The sequence below is a fragment of the Lipotes vexillifer genome, unplaced genomic scaffold (genome assembly GCF_000442215.2).
Source record: "Lipotes vexillifer unplaced genomic scaffold, Lipotes_vexillifer_v1.1 scaffold618, whole genome shotgun sequence".
In the NCBI taxonomy this organism is placed as follows: Eukaryota; Metazoa; Chordata; class Mammalia; order Artiodactyla; family Lipotidae; genus Lipotes; species Lipotes vexillifer.
Genome location: NW_006799025.1, coordinates 701738 through 728235, shown reverse-complemented (window position 1 = coordinate 728235; position 26498 = coordinate 701738). Strand labels below are relative to the sequence as shown.

At 39.6% G+C, this 26498-nt stretch overlaps 1 protein-coding gene across 1 annotated transcript in view; it reads left to right on the top strand.

The window, feature by feature from the left end:
• The first annotated feature begins 1397 nt into the window (after nt 1-1397).
• Nucleotides 1398-26498, top strand: part of ASB15 (ankyrin repeat and SOCS box containing 15) — a 26801-nt gene continuing 1700 nt past the window's right edge. Inside the window, exons 1-9 of the mRNA XM_007471285.1 lie at nt 1398-1471; nt 6758-6866; nt 8656-8708; nt 8795-8926; nt 10063-10221; nt 16562-16807; nt 18501-18672; nt 20251-20821; nt 21327-21480. Of these exons, the coding sequence (XP_007471347.1) occupies nt 6760-6866; nt 8656-8708; nt 8795-8926; nt 10063-10221; nt 16562-16807; nt 18501-18672; nt 20251-20821; nt 21327-21480 (1594 nt within the window). The 5' untranslated portion in view covers nt 1398-1471; nt 6758-6759. The remainder of the gene's footprint in view (nt 1472-6757; nt 6867-8655; nt 8709-8794; nt 8927-10062; nt 10222-16561; nt 16808-18500; nt 18673-20250; nt 20822-21326; nt 21481-26498) is intronic.

Genomic DNA, 26498 nt, shown 5'->3' with positions numbered 1-26498 from the left:
AAGTCTTTAAAAGAATCATGTCATCATACCAGCTTGTGATAAGGGCATGTCTGTGAATAATTTGCCTTTTCACGGGCCATGTCTGCTCTATTCTTTTCCATTTTCTTATTTATATTCCCCTAGAAATCCACATAGTTGTGAACCTAAAGCTCCTTCCTATTCTATGTGAGTGTCATTTTCAAAAACTAGCATACGTCTTCAGCCATCTCTGTCACAATTAAAATTGCCTTGGAAATCAATAGGAGGGAGTAAAAATGTCTAATTTTGTAATATGAAACTAGAGATAAGCAAAACTAGTATGACAGGTTTTATCAGTAATGTTTTCACTTAGAAATTAAGCCTCAGGGGGCTTCCCTGGTGGCACAGTGGTTGAGAGTCCGCCTGCCAATGCAGGGGACACGGGTTCGTGCCCCGGTCCCGGAAGATCCCACATGCTGCGGAGCGGCTGGGCCCGTGAGCCATGACCGCTGAGCCTGCGCGTCCGGAGCCTGTGCTCTGCAACGGGAGAGGCTGCAACAGTGAGAGGCCCGCCTACAGCAAAAATAAATAAATAAATAAATAAATAAATAAATAAATAAATAAATAAATAAAATTAAGCCTCAGTTAGTGCAGCCCCAAAATTGGATGTGAACTTGGCAAAAACATACATATGATGTGGAGGAAAAACACAAGGTTAATCTATTCTTTTGCTAATTTTAAGAGTAGAATATATTTGATCATTCAATTATTTATGTATTCAGCAAATACTTAGTGAATTCTTATTACATACCAGATATCATACTTAGTGTCTAGAGAACAGTATGTCCACTTCACCTTTTTATATCCTTTCTAAAATGTTGAGTTGTATCTTTTTGAGGCAACATAAAAGTAGCATTCATTTTCCGGACTGACATTGTGTGTGTGTGTGGTTTATCAGAACTAGTTGTGCCGTTAAGGAAGATGCTATTTCAACTGGTCTAGTTCTTGTCATTCATAGGGTTTCTCTCTAGTAGAAAAGGCAAATACCATGAAGAGGGAATTGCTGTAACTTATTACTTGTAAATAGAACTTACCTTTGTCTGTGCGTTGGAACCCAATTCTGACAGTTTTACGTCCCTCTGAAATCTCTCGGGGACTAGTTGACTCTGTTGCTGAAATCAGCCTAATAAAGCCATTTATCTGATTTGCCACTTTGTGCTACAGGATTCTGAAAAAGCAAAAGTGTGTAGCCACCAAATAAAAAACAAAGTTGTAACAACATTTTATTTATTTTGATTTCCATATGTCTTCAATATTACATAGATGAAGGTCAAAATGAAGAAAAATGAGAATGAATATTGTTTTGTGTATGAAAACTGTCTTTTTCTAATAAAACCAAAATGTGAAAATGCCTTTTAACTAAAGCTACTCCTCTCATGGGACAAATCCTGATGATTCCCTCTGGGACCTCTAATAGATAAGCTCCTTGCTCCAGAACCATTGCACTTTCAACGTAAAAGAAAATTTCCTCAGAATATCAGCGTCCCCAGTTCCACACAGCAGAACCTGCACCTCTTTCAGAACCTCAGAGTGTTTATTGTGGGGCTGGCCCTGTATAAAGAACACCAAATTTTACTGTATTGCCCTTTTCTTAACCCCTCCTGTCACCTTCCACTAGACTCAGTCTTAGACCCTCTACCGTCTTCCCCACCCCATGCCACCCTCAGAAAATATTCCAAGAGATCCTGGTCCTACATGGGGGGCCAGTATGGTGTTACTGGCATTTTAAAAGGGACACTGGAAGATGGAACAATAAGCCCCAAAGGACAGACACTCTCACTGATATAACAGAATTACACTGATGTGACAGGTGCTGAGGTAGGGTGATACTTATGAACACAAAGTCCTTCCTTGCATCATGGAAGCACCTGTCTACTCTGGGAACTCTTAAGACCAGCCCCGTTTAGAGCCCACAGACATGGTTTCAATTTTTTATGCCTAAGACAGAGCATGTGAGTGAGTGATGTAAGCAGACTTGGATGTAATTGGAAGCAAGCCAACCAAGCAATTCACGGGGAACAAAGTTATGCTCGGCCCAGTTCAGGGGGAAGGAGGACCTTGGTCCCACGCTTTAGGAGCTCACAGGTTTCAAGGGAAGGTCTGAGGGGCCTCACAAACTCATCAACAGTGTTGTGGCAGCCTGGATTGTGGGTTGAGGGGAGTTTAGAGAATTCAGTGCTGAGAGGCATCATATACCCGTGTTCACCCCTGCATCATACCTGCAACATCGTCCCAACCCCTTGGCCACTTCAGTCAGGCACAAACTGGAATGTTGATCCAATTTTTTAGGCAGTAATGTTTAGATTCCAAGACAAAACGTATAGAATAAAAGCAAGTTTACGATACCTCAGACCACCCTAAGCAACACAAATCTTTATTGCACAGAGCTGACGATAAAGATTGATGTGTCCCTGGAAGCTATTTTTTATTTTTGGAAGTTATTGTCATCAAGAGCTGACTGTTAAGAGCAAGATCAGAGTGTTTTCTTTTAAGTACAAAAGACTGTGGGCTGTTTTCCTGCAGCTTTGGAAAGACATTAAAAATGAAGTTACTGTACTCTCTCCAGACCCTACTCAGCAGCTCTGTGACATTGGGTGGGTCTCTCAACCTCTTGAAGCCTAAGTTTCCACTTATGTACAATAAATCTCTAATACCTACAAAGTAGAATTGAAGGATTTAAAGCAAGGCAGTGTACGCAAAGTGCTTTGCATGGTGCTTGAAACAAAGCAAGCACTCAATAACTTACGGCTATTATCATAATCACCATTTTTATTATTACCAAAGTTATTCTAAAACTTACAGGATAACCAAATCCTTTTCCCACCATCTTACTCTAGGATTTTACTCAGCCCATCTGACAGCAAACTAAAAATTCTTGATATCTGAATAATACATTTAGCATTTGGAAATCCTTAATTTAGTGGTTCTTTTCCTGGGGTACATGAAAGGGCTTCAGAGGATCCATGAATTCCCTAAAATTTTATGCAGAATTTTGAGTGGGCATGCATCCCTCCAGAGAGAGAATCCATTGCTTTCATCAAACGTGTTCCTGACTCTAAACAAGGTTAACCAGTGCCTGAACTGAAAAGGCTAACTTTCCAATGATAGTCCCAATTATTTTGTAAATCAGCTACTTATGGAGAATAAATCTCACTAATGGGCTTATCCAGAAAAAGACTGACAAATGATTATCTAGAAAAGGTCAATTAATTATCTAGACTGAGAAGTGGGGTTTTTGTGAATAGGTCTTAAAGATGTCAAAATATTATTTGGCCTTTCCTCAGACTCCTGGTTGGTGCTTCATTTAAACAATTTTAAATAAAGGCTGGCAGTAGAGAGATATATCTCCTTTTGCCCTTCTCATTGCATCTTGATGTCTCTGGTTCTGTTCCAATGATGCTCCCTTGATTGTCTATCTGACACCTTGGAGTACCTGCACACAGGTCTTCAGTTCATCCCAAGCTTTCAGGAAAATGTTGGAGACCGTTTATTTTAGTTGGGGGATGTTCCATGTAGTAGCAAGACTTTCCTCACCATTTAGATCCTGCTGTTGTTAGGGATACAAAATAGTTAAGAGTCTTAGATAACATCCTTCTGGATGGTAGTTAAAAGGACATTAAAAAAAAAAAAATCTTTCCATAGAGCAACTCAGTTCTCTAAGGAGTCTGTGGTGTCTCACGTACTGGAAGCCCAAATTTCAAACAGGTTTAGAGTTAAGCTGGTGATTTAAATAGGCGAAAGTCTCTGGATCCCATTACTAATCCCAGAGCCATGCAATCTCCTCATCTCCACAGTGACATTAGTGAGACAGGCGACGGGCGATGCCACACTGCTAACTTCATCGTCTAATCATGCTGCCGGAAGGGACTCAGGACTTGTCTGCCAGTAATGAGTCAACAACTTTTTTCCAGTGATCACTGAGAATGGCACTTTCCTGTAGTTGATTAGGAGTGGAATTAGAGAGAAAAGACATAAAGGACAAAGAAAGTAAGGTGTTTTTTTTTCCCCCCTCAGAAAACTAATAGTCCAAGTGAGAATACAAAACATGAAAATGTGAAGAACTTGGAAAGCTAATACAAAATGAGTGTAAATCCAGATGTTGGAAAAATACTATATAAGAGGAGATATCCATGGATGAAGAGGTCCAGAGAGGAGCTGAAGAATTTCAGCAAGGGCTTCCTTCCAAAGGAGGAATGGCTGGAGCCGGGCTTGAGGCCATGGGGACCATGAGTTGGAACAGCTGGGAGGGCCTTGTGAATGAAGGGGAATCAGATGTAAAGGCACAGATGGGAGAAAAATGAAGCCAGACACAGGGTGGGCAATCAGATTCATTTACTTAGAAGAAAGATTCCATACTTGAGGAAAATGGTCAACTCTAAGAATAAAGCAGAACCTAGATTATGTTAGGTTCACTTATTAGCTCATTCATTCATTCATTCATTCAACACCCATTTATAGTCCACATACCTTAAGATGGTACTTCTCTTGGCTCTGAAAGTAGACTAATTCTCTGCTCTTATTGGGTTACATTCTCGGAGAAGGTAGACAATGAACAGAGAAACAATAGATTTTTTAAAATACCACTTGAGTCTATTTGGTGAATAAGGTCCCTCGGGTATGTGTCAGACTTTTGAGGTTGCTGAGGTACCATGGCTTTCTTGCTGAAGGAGAGCAACCAAATCCTGAGGCCCTTCCACTTTGGGAAAAGATTGGAAGACTGGATGGTAAAAGGTGTCATGTCTATCTCTCCTTATTTATCATCCAAAACACTAAATAATCCGGCCTCTTTTTGTTTAACTTCCTGGTGTTAAAAATTTTTCAGCTGAGTTCAGGAATCCCACAGGCTATAAGCGCTTTGGTGCAGATGAAGAAAAGATGCTGCTTCCTCGGGGAAGCACCCTGCCAGAGTGCACAACTCGAGTAGGGGATATTTGGCTGGATTTCGTCAACCAGGAGCACTTGTAATAGTGCACATCCTGCACAACTGTTCATGGTGGCTCTGATTTGGTTGAAACAGTGGATTAGGGAGAACTGAACTAGCCATCAATAAATGACGTAAGTCAGTCCAGAAGCCTCTCTGTTTTTGACTCTTTTCTTCAAAAGCAGGAGTCCATTTTAACTCTGCTTATTGTTTAACAGTTCCCAAAATTAAGCCTCACTTAATAAAGCTGGTCCTTACCACACCCGTCCTTATATTAGCAGTTCCAGCCTCCCTAACTGCATTAAGGATGCCCTTCTGTCAAGGTGTGAGAAAGGATCTTTCCATGGCCAGGAATGCATGTAACACAAGTCCATAAAGGTGGATTTCCTGGAGCGCCCAGAGAGCCATGTGGTCTATCAAACCCATTTAAACTGGTCAGTAAAGAAGTCCTCCAAGTGCCTAAGGCTGTTTTTGTCAGGTTAACTCTCTCCTGTTTTATTTTATTATTTTTTTTATTATTATTATTTTTGGCGGTACGCGCACCTCTCACTGTTGTGGCCTCTCCCGTCGCGGAGCACAGGATCCAGACGCGCAGGCTCAGCGGCCATAGGCTCACGGGCCCAGCCGCTCCGCGGCATGTGGGATCTTCCCGGACCGGGGCATGAACCCATGTCCCCTGCATCGGCAGGCGGACTCTCAACCACGGCACCACCAGGGAAGCCCTCTCCTGTTTTATTTTAAAGTTCTGGACTTCTGAAAGCTGTTCACTTCATTGTGAGACTAGACAGTCTTTTCTCAAGAACAGTGCTTAAAAGTTCTCAGTTCCTTCTATTTGAAGTTTCCTTCGTGTCTTCTCCACTTGCTCTATCAAATTTCCTGAGGGCAGGGCTAAGTCACTACATTTGTGATGTCCTGTTCTCTCCAACTTTAATTCAACAGATGTTCATTGGGAAGCTTCCCCATGCCAGGCACCTTTTAGAGTTGCAGGCGATGCAGAGATAAGTGAGGTAGAGCCCTTCACCTCAAAGAACGTAGATTTTGGTAGAAGGAATTGAACACAAATACAGAAATAACTGCAATTCAAGGCAGCCAACTCAAACCATGGGTGCGAAGAAAGGACTAAATCAGCAAAAAAAAAAAAAAAAAAAAAAAACACACATGGCTTCCCTGGTGGCGCAGTGGTTGAGAGTCCGCCCGCCGATGCAGGGGACACGGGTTCGTGCCCCGGTCCGGGAGGATCCCACATGCCGCGGAGCGGCTGGGCCCGTGAGCCATGGCCGCTGAGCCTGCGTGTCCGGATCCTGCGCTCCGCAACAGGAGAGCCCACAACAGTGAGAGGCCTGCGTACCACACACACACACAAAAAACAAAACACACACACACACGACAGACAGAGAATAAAGAAAAAGTAAAGAATGTGAAAGGCTCACTGTTCTTTATTCCTACCCCTGTCTGTCTTCTCAGAGTTTTGAACTTCTAATGTGCTGTGTAGAACAATGTCTTGAGAAAAAACACGGGCCAAATTAGTGTAAGTCAGAAGTGTGGAAAAAGTAATTCTTGTAAGCCCAACTATAGTCATTACTCAGAAGAAAGTCAAAAATTAGAAAATGTTGACAACCCAAAGGGCAGGTAATTAAGGTTTCAAAAGTTAGAATGGGTGTTATATATACAATATGGATTAAAATATTAACTGCATTGTGTTTGTTAAATGAGGAAAAGTGAATGCATTTTCATTTTGCGTCTTTCAGGTAAACTCGATATGCGGTTCTGTGGCATTTGCTGATAATAAGTATTTGCCTCTTTCAAAATTATATTCAGTCATGGATGCTAATGATGACCCCGATGAAGATCATCTTACAAGTTATGATGTTCAGCTCAGTATTCAAGAATCCATTGAAGCCAGCAAGACTCTATTTTATCCTGAAAGGTAACATTCAAATTGACTATCCTCACCCAAACTTTTTCATGGCCTTCATTTTGTTGTAAAATGAAATGAATGACATTTCCTGAGCCCTCCTCCAGGAAAACGCTTCCCTTTCTTTTCTGGCGAGGAATTAAATACCGTACAGGAGCTACTGTGCACAGGTTTAGCTATTTGATCTCCTACCAATCCCCATCTCCTGTGGGATATGGAGATTACCTAGATGGGAAATTCCCAGTTGAATTTGGTTGTATACGATTGCCTATTTCCTAAATTCCTATGGAATCAAACAGGACAATAAATAATGTGAACCAATTTGCAAGCACTGTTTATACGACTAACGTATAGCTAAGTATACAGAATCTGTTCTGCTACTGACTCAGGCACCCTTTATAAGAAATGTTGCACCTTTCAAATACGAAGAATAATGCTAACTCACCTAGCCTGTAAGTTTAATGAATGGGAAAAGAATTGAGCGATTTTATTATATATGACAAAGTAATATATAAACCAGAGCCTATTTAATTATCTATTCAAGTGACAGCAGTTAAAATTTTCACATAAAATTGGTGCTTTGTGTTGGCACGAGTTATAGTCTAAAACTGCCAAAGTAAATTTTTGTCTTGAGTAGCATACATTATACTTCTGACAAAAACAAACTTTAGTTTACCTTTACGTTCTATTATAGTATTTAGAATCCTGTATTCTGAAGTGCTTTTGAAAAGTTTCAGTGCTATAAAATTATTTCTTTTGAGCTTTTAAAAAATGGGCATATTACATTTAAATTTCTGGTCTCGCTAATTTTTCCCTCATCTGCAACAGATTTTAAAACTTCAGAGCTCCCAGGAAGGCATTCACAGTCCTAGAATACCAGTGGATGTTTCTGCTTTAATAGAGTTAAATCAATTTCTTATGAAATACCTTGTTGCCTCTGAATAAACACACACACCAGAGAACTTCCTTGAGGGTTGACAATGACCTGCTCGGCCAGTGATTGGGAGTTTGTTCGGTAAATGCTCAGCCTATTTTTCACTTGTGGATCAGTTGCTTAAAGACTCTAACATGCAGTGTAGAGCATACACTCCCAAGTAAGCAATCATTAATTAGCAATTATTAAGTTCAAAGCAACAAACCTTTATTGAGCATAGTGTTTTTAAAGTTGGGAGAAGCCTTAGAGATGTTCCTATTTAATCCCCTCATTCTACCAATGTAGGAACCACCATCCAGAGAGGTTACTGGCCTCCCCAGGATCACAAAACCACAAAACCTGAACCCAGCTCTTCTGACTCTGACTCCAGTTGTTCACCCCTTTTTCATTGTCTACAACTAATTTCAGAGACGATGTTATAATCTTCTGTTTCTCCCTCGTCACTAGTGTTCTTAGGTCCAATGTATCATAAATACACTCTGTATCTGACTTTTAGACATTTATGTTTTCAAAGTAGATAAAATCAGTTGTGTGCATTTCTTTTAGATCTTGATTATTAAAAGTATGTGCAAAAACTAAATAAATGGGCTTCCCTGGTGGCGCAGTGATTAAGACTCCGCCTGCCGATGCAGGGGACACGGGTTCGTGCCCCAGTCCCAGAAGATCCCACATGCCGCGGAGCAGCTAGGCCCGTGAGCCATGGCCGCTGAGTCTGCGCATCCAGAGCCTATGCTCCGCAATGGGAGACACCACAACAGTGAGAGGCCCACGTACCGCAAAAAAAAAAACAAAAAAACCTAAATAAATGTTTTGGTTCCTTGAAGTATACCATGAATACAAATATGGCTTGTTTTTCTTTCTCTGTAGATTTGTACCACTAAGTGATCAAAAGAGAAAGCTGGTGGAAGCCATAAAGCAAGGTAAATAGGTGTATCACCTACAGTAGGATGGATTGGAGATTCTACTTGGCCAAGAGATTTGTTATCAGCCCATGTGTTTATTTTAGGTCACATTCTTGAGCTCCAGGAGTATGTGAAATATAAATATGCATTGGATGAAGCTGATGAAAAAGGATGGCTTCCATTGCATGAAGCTGTTGTTCAACCCATTCGACAAATACTTGAGGTTGTCCTGGATGGTAAGAGAACATAAAATCCCCTTGACCAAACTGAAGCCATAATGTAGATGTTATGGAGTAATCCCAATGAACATAACAAGCAAAAAGAAAAATTAGAGTAAAAGATGATTTGCAGTTTGGAAGAGGCAGTACTCATTCTTTAAACTGAGTACAAAGATCAGTACATTTTGTGGGGTTCAGGGCTCACCCTTTGCATCCTCCTAAAAATATGGCACAGGTTGGTGGGAAGACGTTTGTGATTATCACTTAAAAGTTTGTCTGCAGCATGAATTAATTTATTTAAAATAAAGCTTTTTGCTTTTAGAAGTCAGTTTTAAATTTTCATCTTGAATTGTCTCTTGAGTTAGTGGTATCCAAAAGAGTATTATTTAGTACAACAAGTAGTACTTACAATATCTATCCTTATATTACATTAATTTTTTCATAATGCAAACATGAATAATTATTGCGGTAAGCCTACCTAGGGTTAAATATTAATAATAATTCTGATGTTCTAACATAGCATTTTTCACATCTCAGCATCTTATAAAACAATTTGAAAGTGTTCTACTTTTCAGCCTTCAATGTTGCTCCCTGATTCTGCTGTAGGAGATAATGATAGCTACTGGATAATTAGCTAGCCAGCTAGCCAGCCAGCTAAAAAAATGTTAAAAACAGATAATTAGGGAGGTAGACAGATAGTCAGACAGACAGAAATAGATGATGTTAAGCATGGTATTTCTTTTCTGACATATTCTGACTGGATACATTCATTCAGATACTTCTCATTCCCACATTCACAGACTTCATTTGATAAAAAGCAATTTCAGATGCAGTTTAAATAATAATACAAAGGATTGGGGATTTGTTTTACAATTTATTAAGAAATGAGAATTCACAGCCCATTATCATTTTTTTAAAAAGGCACCTTGAGACATAGATGTTGGTTTGCTAGCTGTCAACTTGATTAGCAAGATCACGCTCATCTAATTCTACTCACTGTCGTTTGCTAGACTTTAATCATATCTCCTTTTAGTCTTCCCTTTTTCATCAGTTGTCTTTGTTCAATCTACTGTAGATAATATTGCATCATTCTGATCTATATGATATCCTTTAAGTAAAGATTTTTAACTTTACACAATGCTTTCATATCTCAGCATCCTATAAGACGCTCTGGGAGTTCAAGACCTCTGATGGAGAAACACCCTTGACTTTGGCAGTCAAAGCTGGTCTGGTGGAAAATGTAAGAACTTTACTAGAGAAAGGAGTGTGGCCAAACACCAAAAATGACAAAGGAGAGACACCCCTTCTGCTTGGTAAATGACCTTTCTTTCTAGAACTTTTATAATTTGAGATAAATAATATTTAATAAGTATTGATTGGAAACCACTGTGTATTGATTGGCTAAAGCTGTGTGACCTCATCTCCTTCCATTCCCTGAGGTCTTCCCCTAACCCCCATCTCACCTGTCCTATGATTTTGTTTTTCTATCCCACAAAGAGGTCAAATGTGAAAGCTCTTTCAGCAACAATTAATCAGGAGGGATCTGAATGAGGAGTTTTATGAGGCCAGGAGTGCCAATTCTAAAGGAATATTCTCTAACTGAGGTCCAGCTATAAGGAAGGTTGCATGTGTGATCTGTAGCCTGAATAAAGAAGCAGAAAGGGAATTCCAAACAGAGACATCAGGTCCACAGCAGGGCAAGGAAAAACTGAAAGGCCGGAGATCCAGCAGATTCTGAGCACACAGGTGCAGTCCTGGGCACCACTAGGGGGTTGCCACTGTGACACAACACAGGAATGATCATAAGCCTGAAGGTGTCGATTATCTATCAGCTTCTTCTCAGGTTTGTGTATCCTGCTGCTTGTTGACAAATAAGAATTAGCAGGTCTGTTTGTAGAAGCAGAGAGAGATGAGATTAACTACAAATGACCAAAGATAACCTTTCCTTCTCTTAGGGACATAGGTGTGGAGTAAGAGTTTTGGCTTTGGCACCTGAGATCCTTGGATTTATTTTTCCCCCCATTTTATTGAGATATAATTGACATATAACATGGTATTAGTTTAAGGTATACAACATGATTTGATATATGTCTATATCATGAAATGATTACTACAAAAAGCTTAGTTAACATACTTCACATAGTTACACATTGCTTTTTCTTGTGTTGAGAACTTTTTCTTTTTTAATTATTTTATTTTTGGCTGCGTTGGGTCTTCGTTGTTGCTCACGGGCTTTCTCTAGTTGCAGCGAGCGGGGGCTGCTGTTCGTTGCAGTGCGCGGGCTTCTCATTGCGGTGGCTTTTCTTGCTGTGGAGCACAGGCTCTAGGCTCACGGGCTTCAGTAGTTGTGGTGCTCGGGCTCAGAAGTTGTGGCTCGTGGGCTCTAGAGCACAGGCTCAGTAGTTGTGGTGCACGGACTTATTTGCTCCATGACATGTGGGATCTTCCAGGACCAGGGCTCGAACCCGTGTCCCCAGCGTTGACAGGTGAATTCTTAACCACTGTGCCACCAGGGAAACCCCAAGAACTTTTAAGATCTACTCTCTTAGCAACTTTCCAATATACAATACAGTATTGTTATGTGAATGTTAATTCTAGCTGTGAGATTGTAGGCATGGACCGCAGTTTCCTCCAGTATGAAATGGAAATACAACACCACCATGCAGAATTGTTATAAAAAATTAGAGAAAAATATAAATATGTAAAACTCTTGCCACATGGTAGATGCTCAGGACAAGAGAGACGTTATGAAATAGTGTAGGCGTGGCAGGAAAAGAGGGAGAAGCCTCGAGATTGTGCACCAGCAGTCACAGAGGAAGCAAATAAAGCATCACGAGCTGTGGGCACAGCGAGAAAACAATACCACAGCTCCTGTCCACACTAAAATTTTTATTTATTTATTTTTTTGCGGTACGGGGGCCTCTCACTGCTGTGGCCTCTCCCGTTGCGGAGCACAGGCTCCGGACGCGCAGGCTCAGCGGCCATGGCTCACGGGCCCAACCGCTCCGCGGCATGTGGGATCTTTCCGGACCGGGGCACGAACCCGCATCCCCTACATCGGCAGGCGGACTCTCAACCACTGCGCCACCAGGGAAGCCCTAAAAATCACTAAAAATTTTAAAACAACCTGAATATCAGTAACAACCCGAATATCAGTAAGAGAAAACTTAGACAAGTTGAACATCAGTAAAGTATTTACACTTGACAACATTAATTCAACAACATCAGTGCAACCAACGTTTACTGAAAAGTCCCAGTAAGCCAGCAGGTGCCGGACAGCATGGATAGAAAGATGAATGTTATGATCGTCTTCCTCTCAAAGAGTCTAGCAGGAGAGCCTAGGTACGATTGAAATAGAGTATTAGTGTTAACACATGCTTTAACAAAGGTGTATATTCAAAGTAAATTGGGGAAATAAGAAAGCAGTGAATCTGTGAAGCTTCCAAAGGGAAAGTTGCTCTTGAGTTGTGACTCGGGGGGATGTAAAGGGGATCGTCGGCAGACAGGGGAGGGAAGATCTCCTAGGCAAGCCTTCGCCCCTGGACAAAATTGTTACGTGAGCAGTGTCACCACAGTGTGGGCACATTCTGATCTGATTCCTTACTTAATCTTGCTCTGTGTCAGAGCTTTCAGCCTTCCCAAGTTCAGATTAAGTTGGACAAACTAATTATTACAGTTAGGGTAGAGGTAAAGCTTCCATGACAAAACAAACAAACACAGACACACAACACAAACAAACAGCAATGACTTCAAAAGAAAGAAGTTCATTCCTCTCTCACACATTTCAGAAGTGAGTGGCTTAGGGCTGGCAGGGTGGATATGCCTCCTTTACACAAGAGTTTCAGATGTTACCTTTTCCAGCCAGCAGGGGGGAGGAAAGAGGCAGCCTTGGGAAAACATGTTGGCCTCTAAGAAGATGACCTAGACATTGTACACAGCACTTCTGATCATACCATGTTGTTCAGATTTTGTCACATAGCCACACTTAGGTGCCAGGGAAGCCGGGATATTTAGTCTCTACCTGGATAGACTGTGAACAGCTAAAACTTGGGAGCTTCTCTTGCTCGAAGAAAAGGGGAAACACAAGTACTGAGGAAGAGATGATTTTTCTCTGCATACATGTTACCAGCCTTTATGTCACAGTAACATGGTGCTTTTCATAAATGAACGGAACTCTTTACCTGAGCAGGGACAGACACTAAATGGAATATCACCTCTGGTTGTTTCACCCCTATTGGTGTGATCTATTATTTTTGTAAAGGCATATACCATGGAGTATTTGCATGTATGTGTTGGTGTTTCTATAGTCTTTGATTTCTGCAAAAAAGATACACTTTTCCAGAGTTTGTATCCTATCTCACTTTGCAAATATACAATTATTCTCTACAGCCTATTCTCAATCCACTCATGTTCTTAAGGGACAACTAAGTCATGATTATCACTCATTTGTTTTCTTTTGGCTTCATTTAAATTTTTCTTTACTGCTTAATGCCCACAACAGAGCATTAAGTATTTATATGCATTTCAAAGTCTCCATTGTTGATCTCTCTACTCTAGCAATAACTAAAGTATGGGAAAGGAACTTGATCATTGAGTTATCAGAGTCAAAATAGAATTAATATTTGGAAATAATATTTTTAAAAACCAGCTGGTAACATCAAAGGTAAAACCAAAGTCTCATGAAGGAAATATTATGGAGGTGTTCACTTATCATCCACATTTCTGGAGAATAGGGACTCTCCTTGGGTTATCTTCTTCAGGACATTCATTGTGGAATCTATGTCAAGTCTTTTTAAGTTCATAGGAAAATGGATCATCCATGGCACTTTCTCAGTTTTTTCTTGAATTTTGGGGCTACTTTTGGCTACTCACAGCCCATTAACATATAAAGGAGAGATAAGAGAAAAAAGTGCTCTTTTTTAAAAAAATGTTGATGCGCAATGCCATTTTTATTTGTCTTAACCTGTCACCATTATCTTTGTCTTTATTTATGGAATACTCCATAGATGGAAAAAAAAAATCACTTTTGGTCCCTCCAGGGCCCTTTTTCCCCATCAGCTACCTGGCCCTTACTTATGGTACTTAGATGTATTACAGTCATGTTATACAGTTACTTGCTGAGTGTAGATATCTCATTTGTGATGATCTGACAGTTATTAAATGTTTTTTGCCCCCGGACTCCCTCTCTACCCAGGTGTAGCCTTTCTCCAGTAGGATAGCCGCAAGATTATCCTGGCTGGTGGGTCCCAGGGTACAGAGGAAGCCGAGGGAACTGTCTGGCACAACATCTCAGTTCCACTGCCCTCCATTTTCCGAGAACATTATGCCATTTACAATTCAGTTAATTTTACTTCAGACATTTTCTTTCTCACAGGTCAATACATATCCTCGTTACTCCATCTCCTCTTTCAATCTTCCAATCCTTGTCAAGATACTACAAAAAAAAATCTCTTCTCTATTGGTATGTCATATGAGTCAGAAGATAACTCACTGCCGATATTAAGTAAATTCTATGAGCAAAACACATATATCCAGAAAGAAAATGACAGAATTTTTTTTTTTTTTTTTTTTTGCGGTACGCGGGCCTCTCACTGTTGTGGCCTCTCCCGTTGAGGAGCACAGGCTCCGGACGCGCAGGCTCAGTGGCCATGGCTCACGGGCCCAGCCACTCCGCGACATGTGGGATCTTCCCAGACCGGGGCACGAACCCGTGTCCCCTGCATCGGCAGGCGGACTCTCAACCACTGCGCCACCAGGGAAGCCCCAAAATTTTTTTTAAAAAAAGAAAAGTGCCAGCAAACTATAAAGTGTTCAATACTGCCTATTACCAATGCAAAATTCTCTAATTCCCTAACTCTTCAACTGAGGCTTGCTTTCCTCTAAGCATATAAAGATATATATATATGTGAAATATATTTTTTACTTCATAAATTATTTAATTTGTATTTTACTTAGCTACATTACACAAGTTCTGTACCTTTGTTAGTTTTCATTATTTTAGCCAATTATTTGTTAAGAATGTCTTCATGGGTTAGCTTGGGAGGGGTTCCCCATGGTTTTGATTATTATTTCTATGAGAAATAAAATGTATTCTTAGTTCCAAAACTTAAACTGCAAGCAAAGTTTTAATTATTTTTTAATTATTTTAAGTTGAATATGGCTTATATATGCTGTTATTTTCTTGACAAAAGACTAAGATCTCTAATCAACATGTTCCCTGAGTCAGACAAAAGGAAAACAGATCATGAGGGAAGAGGTTCATTATTTTAATACATTTTTTCTAAGTAGAAAAAATGGAATAGGAGCAAGAAGATAAATGAGGACACATTATCTCTTAGTTTGTTTAGCTTATTGATGTTTGCAGGAGCACCAGCCAGGATGAGGTAATTCACTGTAATTAGAGCTGCCAGTGGCAGGTGGGTGATTCAGAGAAAGGCATTTGTCAGCAGACTCTGCTTCAGACAGTAAGCAGGAGAAAAACTGAAATCTCACTGCCTGATGGCTTGCCTGCCTCCAAATGAAATAGGCCAAGTTTGTCTTCATCCTCCTTTGATGCCTTTTGGAGCACTTTCCCTTGCCTTGGCCTCAGAGCCTTTCTGGATCCTGCCTCCTAGCTGCCCAGGATGTTCTATGTGGCCCTACATGTCCTCCTGCCTTTCCCAGCAAAAGCCCAGACTCTGAGTCTCTCTTTGAACAGAAGACAGTGTAGGCTTCTTCCCCAGCCTGTAAATTCCACGAGGGAGAACTACGTATGTCTTTTTCCTGTTGTCCACAGTGCCTAACTCAGTGCCTTTCATATAGCCAGTGCGTATTAACTGCATGAAAGGATGAATGAACGAATGAACGAGTGTTAGAGTGTGGCACTCGTCCTGCTCTGTTTCTTACTAAGATTTTACTTGACTGATAAGAGGAAAATGCATTACCTCTTTGAGAAGTATTTATATCTAAACTGGGACAATCCATAAACAATCCGAAGGGGGGAAAAACTTTTAACAGTGTAATTTCAGCTATTAGAAAAAAACAGAGAGGGAGAGAGACATCCGATGTGCTTCACCTATAAAAAAGAACAACTGACCTATCTGGATTCTAAACATTCCTATTGCTAACCTCTCATAAGAGTATGGGAAAGAGAAGTTTATTTAATATTTACTGCTGGATTTGGTGGGGAAAAAACTCATTCTAGAGGGAGAAAAACTTGATAAACATTATTTACACATGTGCCTCCATGATCCTAGAAGTGATGAAATTATAGTAATAATAATGGTTATCATTTATTGAGCTCCTAGTATATACTAAGCATTTTACATACATACATTATTTAACTTATACAAAAGTTGATGTTATTTTCATTTTGTTGATGAAGCAACAGAAGTTTAGAAAGAGTACACACAGCTTCCTCAGTGATCGGCATCCTGTTTTCCATGAAACTCTTACCCATCCTCAGGTCTGTCTTAAAGAAAAGGCAGTATCATCTTGCACGCTAACACTTCACAACAGGAATTTGGTACAAGAAATAGAAGCGGTATGAAAAATATAAGAAAAGAAATCACTAATATCTCTTTTGATATGAAATCTGGTCATTAGTTTAATGCCATGTAAGGTATTCATGTTATATGCCTACCATTGACTATTCTTTCTAAAATCATCTTCAAGCTGTAAAAATGGGCTCCTATGACATGGTGTCTGCCCTGCTTAAACACCACACCAGCCTTGACCAGCCCTGTGTCAAGCAATGGTCAGCAATGCATGAAGCAGCCAAACAAGGCCACAAAGATATAATAGCTCTACTACTAAACCACAGAGGCAATGTCCACCTAAGAGATGGATTTGGAGTCACCCCGTTAGGTGTTGCAGCCGAGTATGGTCACTGTGATGTGTTGGAACACCTGATCCACAAAGGTACGTAGAAAAGGAATTGCATGTTGCTGACTTTTCTCCTGCCTCTTGGATCTCCTTTTCTCCACTTCTCACTGGCTCCTCTTCCTCTCCTGAATGTATCTGGGCATCAAGCTTTTGTCCCATCCCTCGATAGCCCCCTCAATAGACCCTTATTGTGCAACTCACTTGAACCCTATGCACGGGGACCTACAAATCTGAGTGCCTGGCCCTGACTGCTCCCAGTTTTCACATAGATGGCTCACCAAGGTCTCACACTCATCTTCTAAATTGAATTCCTCTTCTTTCACACTTTTAATAATTTCTCTCAGCCAAGACTGAGAGCTTAGATTTATCTCTGATTCCCCCATCACCTTCTGTTTCAAATATGGTCAGGTGCCGTGTGCTACAGCAACCCTCTCTCTCACCAGTTCTCACCTTGGCAGACCCTCTCGTCTGCATCCTCCCATCTTCCCTGGACCAGCGTAGTTGGTTCCTAACCATTTTCCTGGTTTCCAGTCTCTCCATCTGCGAATCCATACTGTATACTACAACTCAGCTCCTCTCCCTAAAGGTCAGCTACAGTAGAATAAACGATTCAGAAAATCCTCACTGGCTCCCCACTGCCCACTGAATCATGCTCAGGTCCCCACTGCACCATCCTGAATTGTTTTTCCAGGTTTATCTCTCACTACTCCTAATATGTATCCTGTACTCCAGTTAAATAGCCTAGCAATATTCTCAAACATACCTTGCATTCATTCTTTCTGGGTTTGGGTCAGTTCCTCGCCCTCATCTGGAATACCCTCCAACACAATTCAAAGTTAATGTCTTGAGACACCTCCTCCCTGAAGACTTTCCTAATTCTTCCCAAAAGAGTGCGATGTTGTCCCCCTTTGAAACCTCCAAGTGCTTTATACAACAACGGAACCAGGAATTAAGATACCGACTTCTTAAACTGGTTTCTGCCACCTACCTGTTATCTGACTCTCGCCTAGTTACTTAAGCACCTGGGTCTCAGTTTCCTCATCTGTAAATAAAGGCTAGGACAACATTATCCTCTGTGGGGAAAAGACTAACATTTTTGAGGCGCCCCCCAAATGAAACTTCATTTAATTATCAAATCAGCCCTATGAAATAAGCTGTATTACTCTAGTTTACAGATGAGGAGTTGGAAGTTCATAGAAGTAAATAGCTTGCCCCAAACTCTCACAGTCAGCAACAAAACCACAATGCAAACAGACCACTTTCCCCTACATCATGCCTTCTGGTCCTGACGTCACTTGAATATTATACAGTTTGTGTTCTTTGATATTTTGTCTCATTTCCCCTCAGAGCCACTTAGGAGAGTCAGATTTATTTATCTTAGCATCTTCTGCTGGGTCACACATGGTGTTTGCACACAGAAGACAGCTGATAAATTTTTTTTGAAATCGAGTGTTAACTGCTGTCTTTAAAAGTCTAACTGTACCTTTTGGGGGGAGCCTTTGTTTATCGTGGAAATTGACTTGATTTCTCAGATGTTCTTATGACAGAAAGATTTTCTAATAGAATGAAACACGCTGCATGATTGTTTATTGAAAAGACTGAGAACACAGGTGTTCTTAATTCTATACTTTTAAGTCCTAACCAGAAAGGAAAACCACAGGTTATTTTTAAGGAGATTATCTTGACAGTCTGTCCAGCTATCACTATGCCGCATGTTTTATACTGCCAGGAGGGGATGTGCTTGCTTTGGCGGATGATGGGGCATCAGTGTTGCTTGAGGCAGCAGGAGGGGGCAATCCTGACTGCGTCTCCCTCCTGCTGGAATATGGAGGAAGTGGAAACATACCTAACAGAGCAGGGCATCTTCCTATACACCGAGCTGCCTACGAGGGACATTATCTGTGAGTAATAAATCATAGCATGATCATTTCAAGTGGAAAGACACAATCTTGTATATATGGTATAATCCCAAATCTATCTATACACCTCCCAAAATCCAAAAAGAAAAAGGAAAAATGTTCACAAGTTTTATATATCTATATATTTGTTTGACTTTTCCCATTCTTTTTGTATTCTTTTACTTTAAAAAATTTCCACATTGAATTTATACTACTTTTAAAATGAAAAGATACTTTCTTTTAGAAGAAGGTAAGTTATAAGTGAGAATTCTGCACAAGCCGCCCAAATGTGCCTTTTTGTTTTTTTTAATACGTTTAACAGATGGCTACAGGTTTCTAAAAATTTTGCCCTTGGCCAAGGGTTAAAATATGTGTTACTCTAATCTTTATCAACACCAACAGATATTATAATATAATGTCAAATTTATTCTTGAATAGAAAAGTTTCATTATAAATTTAGATTTCTTTATTCCCCCCAAAAAAGGCCAGATATACTTTTAAATCACAAAAATGTGCCACAACCAACATATCAATAGAAATCTATAATCATTATATTAAACTACCCACCATGAAAGGATGGTTTTAGGTAATTAAGTATATTTCATAAGTTCAAAAACTTTGAAATCATTAGGCTTTATCACAATTTCAGTGGTGACATTGGCTAAGTTAAGTAGCCAATGACACGTAATTGACACTAAGTGACACATTGTTAAAGTTCATAAATTCACACATGGTAGCTCTGAATTAGGCACAAGAGTTCAACTTATCCTTGCCTGTGGCTCTCATAATTCTCTAGTTCATCAGTCAAGTGTGAAATTCACAGCTATTTGTCACAGGTTCTTTGAAACATAAGCTGTGTTTAGGTGTCTCAGTTGAACTGATGTAAGGTTGATGGAACAACAAAGACTCTTCTTGTTGCCAATAATTCAATTTCAAGTAAGCAGACAGGATGTACATGGCCAATATTAAAGCATACATTGATCAGGAAGCAGTGAAAGGGGAGTAACAAATGAGAATTCAAGAGGCCTAAATTGTAGTCATTGCCCTACATCTATGTGACCCTGGACAAGTCATTTCACTTCTCAAGACTTCATATGGCTCTGCTGGTAATAGAGAGGTTGAACTCAGTGACGCTCAAGGTCACTTCCATCTCTAACTTCCTGTGACTCCATGTTATAACGGTCAAGAGTGTGAAGCATTCTTCTATGGCATCAAATGGACTTACTTTCCTATTATATTTTTTTTGTTACATAGCATTGGTTGATTATAGATATTATGCTGTTCAGAGAAGAACTGAAAGATGGGGAGGGTTCCTGAATAATTACAATTCTAGGACCAAATATATAAGATCCAGTATTTTCCCCGGGAATATTTAGCCTGGGAAGCTAAATCAAAACTAAACTAAATTACACTAAACTGAAAAGTAGTAAGTCAATGGACAAATATTAAATGTTTTTGTGTAAGGTTATCTAGAGAAAATAAAGGAAACTAAGTAAATTGCATTCACTTGTCTAGTGAGGAAGGTGGTTTATTTAATTTCTTGATTTTCTTCATGCCATGTGGATATTTGATTTCTTTTAGTGCACTGAAATATCTTATTCCAGTAACATCCAAACATGCGATCCAGAAAAGTGGGCTAACGCCAATTCACTCAGCAGTAGATGGACAAAATTCACAGTGCCTAGAACTGCTTATTGAAAATGGCTTTGATGTCAATACCCTGCTTGCTGACCACATTTCCAAGAGCTATGATGATGAACGGAAGACTGCGCTCTATTTTGCCGTTTGCAATAATGATATCCACTGCACAGAAGTCCTCCTGGCTGCAGGTGCAGACCCAAACTTAGATCCCCTCAACTGTCTTCTTGTGGCAGTGAGGGCCAATAATCATGAAATTGTCAGGCTGCTTCTCGCCCATGGAGCTAATGTCAATTGTTATTTCATGCATGTGAATGACACTCATTTCCCCAGTGCCATTCAGTATGCCCTAAATGACGAGGTAATGCTCAGGCTGTTGCTGAATAACAGCTATCAAGTGGAGATGTGCTTTGACTGCATGCACGGGGACATCTTTGGAAATTCATTTGTATGGTCAGAGATAGAGGAAGAGGTACTGCCGGGATGGACGTCTTGTGTCGTAAAAGATAACCCGGTGAGTTACAACCTTTTCTTCATATTGGGTCATCATCCTAATGTTTGCTCATCAGGGATGTTAGAAGAAAAGAAAAATCAACTCCAACTTTTATGTTTTTCTTGTTCTTGAGTTTTTGTTTGCAATGATATGGGGAAATAAGCATAAAACTAGGCAAAAAAAAAAAAAAAGTGTATTTTTCTTGAATTCGAAACCGAATGTTGAAGACTGTGGGAAAATATATCAATAATTTATGCTTATTTGGTGGGATGTTGGGGCTAGAAGCATGGAAAGAAGCATGATTCTTCCACATCGTGCTGAATACAATCACATCAGAGCCACGCGTGCTTCAGGGCTCATAGTTTCATAGAAACAAGCAAACCGTTTAATTTTCTTTTTTTGTTCATTACAAGGAGGGAACTTCTATTTCCTGTAAAAAGACAGAAAATAATTTTTCAGAACAAAATTGTTTATGTACATAGTATATTAAAAGTACTACTAAATTAAATTTTATCACTTCTCTCAGTTCTGTGAGTTTATTACAGTTCCTTGGATGAAACACTTGGTAGGCAGCGTTATTCGTGTATTAATGGATTACATGGATTATATCCCTCTGTGTGCTAAACTGAAATCCGCACTAGAAGTACAGAGAGAATGGCCAGAAATCCGTCAAATACTAGGTAAAAGCACAAGTTTTTCCTACAAAATTTTTTATGGAGAATGTATATGGGGGAATTTCTTAATGTCATTTTTGATACTTTTTCATAGCTACTTTGTTTTCAGAATTATCTGTTTTTTCAAATCATCCTTAATACTTCCTCTGATATAAGATACTAATTTTTTGCTTTTCTTGATAATTTCCAACTCTTTAATTGTATAATGAGTAATCCTGTTACTATATTATATTCTGACTAGAACTCACTTTTTAAAAGTTCACTTCTATATATCATAAAGTATATAGACTGTAATCTCCATGTGGGCAGGGATCTGTTTTGTTTATTTTTGTATTCTCAAGGCTTAGCATAATGCCTAGTAAGCAGTAAATACTCAATAAATATTGAGTAAATGAATGAATGGAATGAATTGGAATTATCCTTTTTGATATGCTCTCTTCTGGGTCTTTGTTGACAAATTCCTACCATCAAAAGTATGTATTACAAGCAGGCCATTTTGTATTCTCTAGGTTAAAGTTTACTTATAATCATAAAAGTGAATCATATTGCAAAAGTTTCAATTAAAGTACATCTAAAATTACTCCAAATTCAAATAGAAACTAGAAAAAAAAACTCATAAGCTGGAAAGGTTTTCTCTTTCAAAATATGAGTTTGGAAAAATGAACTTTCAAAACCTACATGGACATCACTTTATAGAGCCCAAAGAAGCATCATAGAACTTGGCATTACATTTAAATATTCTGGCACTCTTAATACACCTAAATCAAGTTTAAATGTGAAAAACCGTGATAGCCTAGGCTTTAGGATCAGCCAAATTTTATGCAAATTAGTAGATTATATTTTATAGGCAAGAAGATGAAACTGAAACGTTGAGCTGATTCACATACCATATTTGTTAGGTATAAAGTTCTATAAAAAGAAACGGGCAATATAGTGGTTTTCATCTAAGCACTTTGTTTCCATCAGAGTCTCATACATTAAAGTATATAATCTGAATTTGGACCATTTTGACTATGGTAGCAAGAGACGTAAATTGGAGGAAGGATGGAGACTTTGATGGGCTAGAAAGAGTGATAGTTCAACTGAATGCAGATTTGGAGGTAAGCTTGGATTTTCCTCACATGGCGTTTCCACTGGAATGAGTTGGACGGTATAAGAGACTTTGTGGCAACTGATACAGGAACCTTAGAGAATCTGATGAATCATATAGTATCGTGAGCCTAGAAATCGACCTCTGGGGTCAGATAGACCTAGAATGGGATGGAACTCTGGCCTTGCCTAGGTGTAGGATGGCTGGGTCATATAGTGCATATGTCATTCAGGGCTGATATTTTCATGGAAACAAGCAACAATTTATTGCATCATTTTTGTTTCACTGAGGGGAGGGGAATTTTTTATTTCCTGTAAAAAGACCAAGATAGTCATACTAGTTGTGTGACTTTGAGCAAGTTACTTATCCTTTTTATGACAAGGTTTTCCCACTGCAAAATGGGGCTAGCATAGTATTCACCTCATAAGGTTGTTGTGGGGATTTAAAGAGATGATGCACGTAAGGTGTTTAGCATAAAGCCTACAGCATTAAAAACACTTATAAATTGGGCTTCCCTGGGGGCGCAGTGGTTGAGAGCCCGCCTGCCGATGCAGGGGACATGGGTTCATGCCCCGGTCCGGGAAGATCCCACATGCCGCAGAGCGGCTGGGCCCGTGAGCCATGGCCGCTGAGCCTGCGCGTCCGGAGCCTGTGCTCCGCAACGGGAGAGGCCGCAACAGTGAGAGGCCCGCGTACCGCAAAAAACAAACAAACAAACAAAAAAAAAAAAACACTTATAAATTTAGCTATTTTATAAACTAAATTATTAGTATTTTATGTTATTTTTATTATGGTAAGGTTACATGAAGTATCTGAAATGTATATGTAAAGTATGTCATGAATCCCCACCACTTGTAGAGTTAAGTGTTATCATTGCTAATTTTTATAAGTAAAAAACTAAGGCTAGGGCTTCCCTGGTAGCACAGTGGTTGAGAGTCCGCCTGCCGATGCAGGGGACACGGGTTTGTGCCCCGGTCCGGGAAGATCCCACATGCCGCGGAGCGGCTGGAGCCGTGAGCCATGGCCGCTGAGCCTGCACGTCTGGAGCCTGTGCTCCGCAGTGGGAGAGGCCACAACAGTGAGAGGCCCGCGTACCAAAAAAAAAAAAAAAAAAAAAAAAAATTATTATAAGAAAAAATAGAAAGAGGAACAGAATTACATCCCCACAGACAACAAAAGCACACCAGAAAAACATGCCCTCAGAACAGATTAAAATTGAAACCCTCTGTTTCAAAACAAGCTAAAAAGCATAAGGAAAATGACACAAGACATGAAAGAACAACACAAGTCAGTATTAGAAAAATTCAGAAATGAGGTAACAGTACTGAGGAAGGAATTAGAAAGAAAAACAAAAAGTTAATTTCGAATATAAAGACTGGAATGAAAGCAAGAACTAATAATGCAATAGATAATGACTTAGGAGAAATAGAAGATGAAATTAAAGAAAATTAAAAAAAATAAAGTGGAAATAAAGGGATATATAAAAGGATTTGAAAGACAGGGACAGTTTTGAACACAGCTAAAGAAAAAGAAAAACAAATCAAAGGAACAGAACAAATACAAAAATGTGTATTGTGAAAAACTTTCTGTAATAAAAAAAGATTTGAAGCTGAAAATTACAAATTACTATACTCTTTGGTCATGTAGGTAAAAAGAACAAGTGACTTATAAGGGAAAATTCAGATTATCTTAAACAATATTACTCTTCTGATCACCTTCTCAAGAATCTACTAAAAAATAAGCTTCAGACAAACCAAAATAACTAAAGAGATAATGACATAGGACCAGCAACGAGCATTAAAGAGAAAACCAAGACTAAGTGCCAGTTAAAAGGGAGAAGATATATAATGGTTATACTGTCAGATAATGTAGATATGACACAACTATTTTTAATGGGAGAAAAATGGAAAGAGGACACACGAAGACATTTTTAACAGAGCTCAGAAATTATATTGGTTGGTAGCATGATATTAATATTGTTATGCTGAGAATGAGAGATGTAGTCAGTATCTACGAAATTCTAATTCTATTATTCTTTGTATCCTTGAGAATCAACATTGCCAGTGTGGAAGAAAGGGAATACAGATGTAATACGGAAGAGCTTAAAGAAAAATTCTGTAGCTCTGAATTTGAATTGGTACTACTAGTATGAACTCATAAACTATTTTACCTTGAAAGAGTGTGTGTGTGTCTGTCTGTCTACAGAAGAGTCTTAGAAATAACGACAAGCCCAGTAGCAGTGCATATCCCTAGCACCCAGACTGTGGCTTTGAAATAGCATTTCCTAGAAAAGTAAACCAAAGTTTCTTGGAGAAAGGGATGATTTCGGGTTTGGGGAAGGAAATATGCAAGATGAATCAGGTATATCTGGTCATGCCAGATAAACTCTCACAGACTCATGTCCAAAGAACTCAGGAGCCAGCTTGAGGCTCCCACTGGCCAAATATGGGACAATTTAAGCTTCAAAAGGATAATTATTTCAATGAATTGAAACCAATTAAAATATTTAAATATAATATTTAAAAAAATTGGTCAGCTCCAAAGGATAAGAAAATCAATTCATCATCTTGAAAATTAATGAAGGAAAAGATGCAAGCATTTATTCCACCTTACCTGTATGATTTGTGCCACCAGTAACCAAAGAATACATGAGCAAACGTATCCTTTTATAAAAGTATTCCAAATAATAAATTAAAAAGAAATGATATAATTAGATATCACCATCTTGCAGCCCTCAGTAAGCTGCTAATACCCCGTAATGTGGTTCTTGGTGCAAGAACACAGCACCAGCTCTAGTTTTGCCAAAGAGATCAAACCTGAGTCTGATCAAGCCTCTGGATCCAGCTAATAATCTGCAAGAAATAGAGAAGGCAGTAGGACACAGAAGTTCACCATGAAAATGCAGTCTCAAAATTCAGGCCGTGGGAAATACGGCATTTTGGATATTCAAAGATTAATTGAAAGGAAGAAGGGGTTAGAGAGAAGACCCTGCAGATTAAAAAAGCCTTAAAGAACACATCAAATTCAAAAAAATATTGTCAATACTATAGGGTAGGGATAGCACACTGAGATGATGAAGCTCTAAAGGAAGTGATTACTATAAAAATCAGAACAGTAGTGCCTTATAGGGGAGGAAGGAATGAAGTTTGGGATGGATTGTGGAGGGAATTCTGTTATGGCTGGGGAAGTTCTTCTGTTCATGACCTGGGAAATGATTAAAGATGTTCACCCGATAATGACTTATAATAACTTAAGAAACTGTATGTTTGTGCAGTGGCTTTATCTATATTTTATTTTACAACAGACGAGTTAAAATATTTTGGAGATTGTAAAGGAAAAAACCCTAAGGCTTAGATAAATTCATTTCCCAAAGTTATAGACAGAAAATAACAAAGCAAGGATTTGAACTCTTAGGTCTGTCTCACGTCAAAACACAGGCTCTTTCTCCAATACCACTGTGCTTCCTGTCATAGAACAGATTCTGCTTCTAATTGGTAATTCATTGTCCATGTGTTTGTATTGCAAAAGAATGACCAATTCTTATTGAAAAGCAATCCAAGTAAGAATAAGACCGGGAAGTTTTTTTGTTTCAGTCACACGTCATTGCAGCTAGAGCTTAAGTCAGTTGATTGCTATGAGTATAGTTAACCACTGGATGTCAGGATTCCTCCAGGTATATGTAGGGCAGAGGCTTTGTTAGGGAAAAAAATAAAACGGTAATTTTTTTAAAAAGATGGGTTTGGGGCTTCCCTGGTGGCGCAGTGGTTGGGAGTCCGCCTGCCGATGCAGGGGACACGGGTTTGTGCCCCGGTCTGGGAGGATCCCATGTGCTGCGGAGCGGCTGGGCCCGTGAGCCATGGCCGCTGGGCCTGCGCGTCCGGAGCCTGTGCTCCGCAACGGGAGAGGCCACGGCAGTGAGAGGCCCGCGTACTGC